This window comes from Fulmarus glacialis, unplaced genomic scaffold (genome assembly GCF_000690835.1).
Source record: "Fulmarus glacialis isolate BGI_N327 unplaced genomic scaffold, ASM69083v1 scaffold25624, whole genome shotgun sequence".
In the NCBI taxonomy this organism is placed as follows: Eukaryota; Metazoa; Chordata; class Aves; order Procellariiformes; family Procellariidae; genus Fulmarus; species Fulmarus glacialis.
This window is the reverse complement of record NW_009206503.1, coordinates 5237-5897: the sequence shown is the minus strand read 5'-3', so window position 1 is coordinate 5897 and position 661 is coordinate 5237. Positions and strand designations below refer to the sequence as shown.

At 60.7% G+C, this 661-nt stretch overlaps 1 protein-coding gene across 1 annotated transcript in view; it reads left to right on the top strand.

The window, feature by feature from the left end:
- The window catches only part of SPARC (secreted protein, acidic, cysteine-rich (osteonectin)), a 3831-nt gene that overhangs the window by 1307 nt on the left and 1863 nt on the right, over nt 1-661 (top strand). Inside the window, 3 exon segments of the mRNA XM_009575782.1 lie at nt 56-176; nt 363-503; nt 627-661. The exon segment at nt 627-661 is cut by the window's right edge and continues 131 nt beyond it. Coding sequence (XP_009574077.1) covers nt 56-176; nt 363-503; nt 627-661 — 297 coding nt within the window.

Below are 661 nucleotides of genomic sequence, written 5' to 3'. Positions count from 1 at the left end.
CCCAGCAACGCTGGGCTTCGCTGTCCCTCACGCGGCATCTCCCCATCCTGTGTAGGTCTGTGGCACCGACAACAAGACCTACGACTCCTCCTGCCATTTCTTTGCCACCAAGTGCACCTTGGAGGGAACCAAGAAGGGACACAAGCTGCACCTGGACTACATTGGGCCTTGCAAATGTAAGTGGAGCCACTCCCTTAGACAAAGGGACCCCTAACCTGAGCACAGCCCCCCTGCCCATGGGCTGAGGGAGAGCAAAGGTCCAGGCAGATGCAGGGCCGAGGTGGTAGGGTACTGGGGCTGCGTGTCTGGGGTCTGGGGCCGCATGTCTAGGCGCTGTGCTGACCACCATGTATGGCTTCCAGTCATCCCCGCCTGCCTGGACACAGAGCTGACCGAGTTCCCCCTGCGCATGCGGGACTGGCTCAAGAACGTGCTCATCACCCTGTATGAGCGCGATGAGGACAACAACCTGCTGACCGAGAAGCAGAAGCTCAAGGTGAGGGGTTGGGGAGGGAGCCCAACAGAGCCCAGCACACATGGAGAGCCCATCCAGAATGACCTGTGGACACCGCATGTAAAGCCCCTCCCGGGGTCGCCCCCTTGCACCCCGATCCCCTGCTGACAAGGTCTCCCCGGCCTCTCCTATGATAGGTGAAGAAGA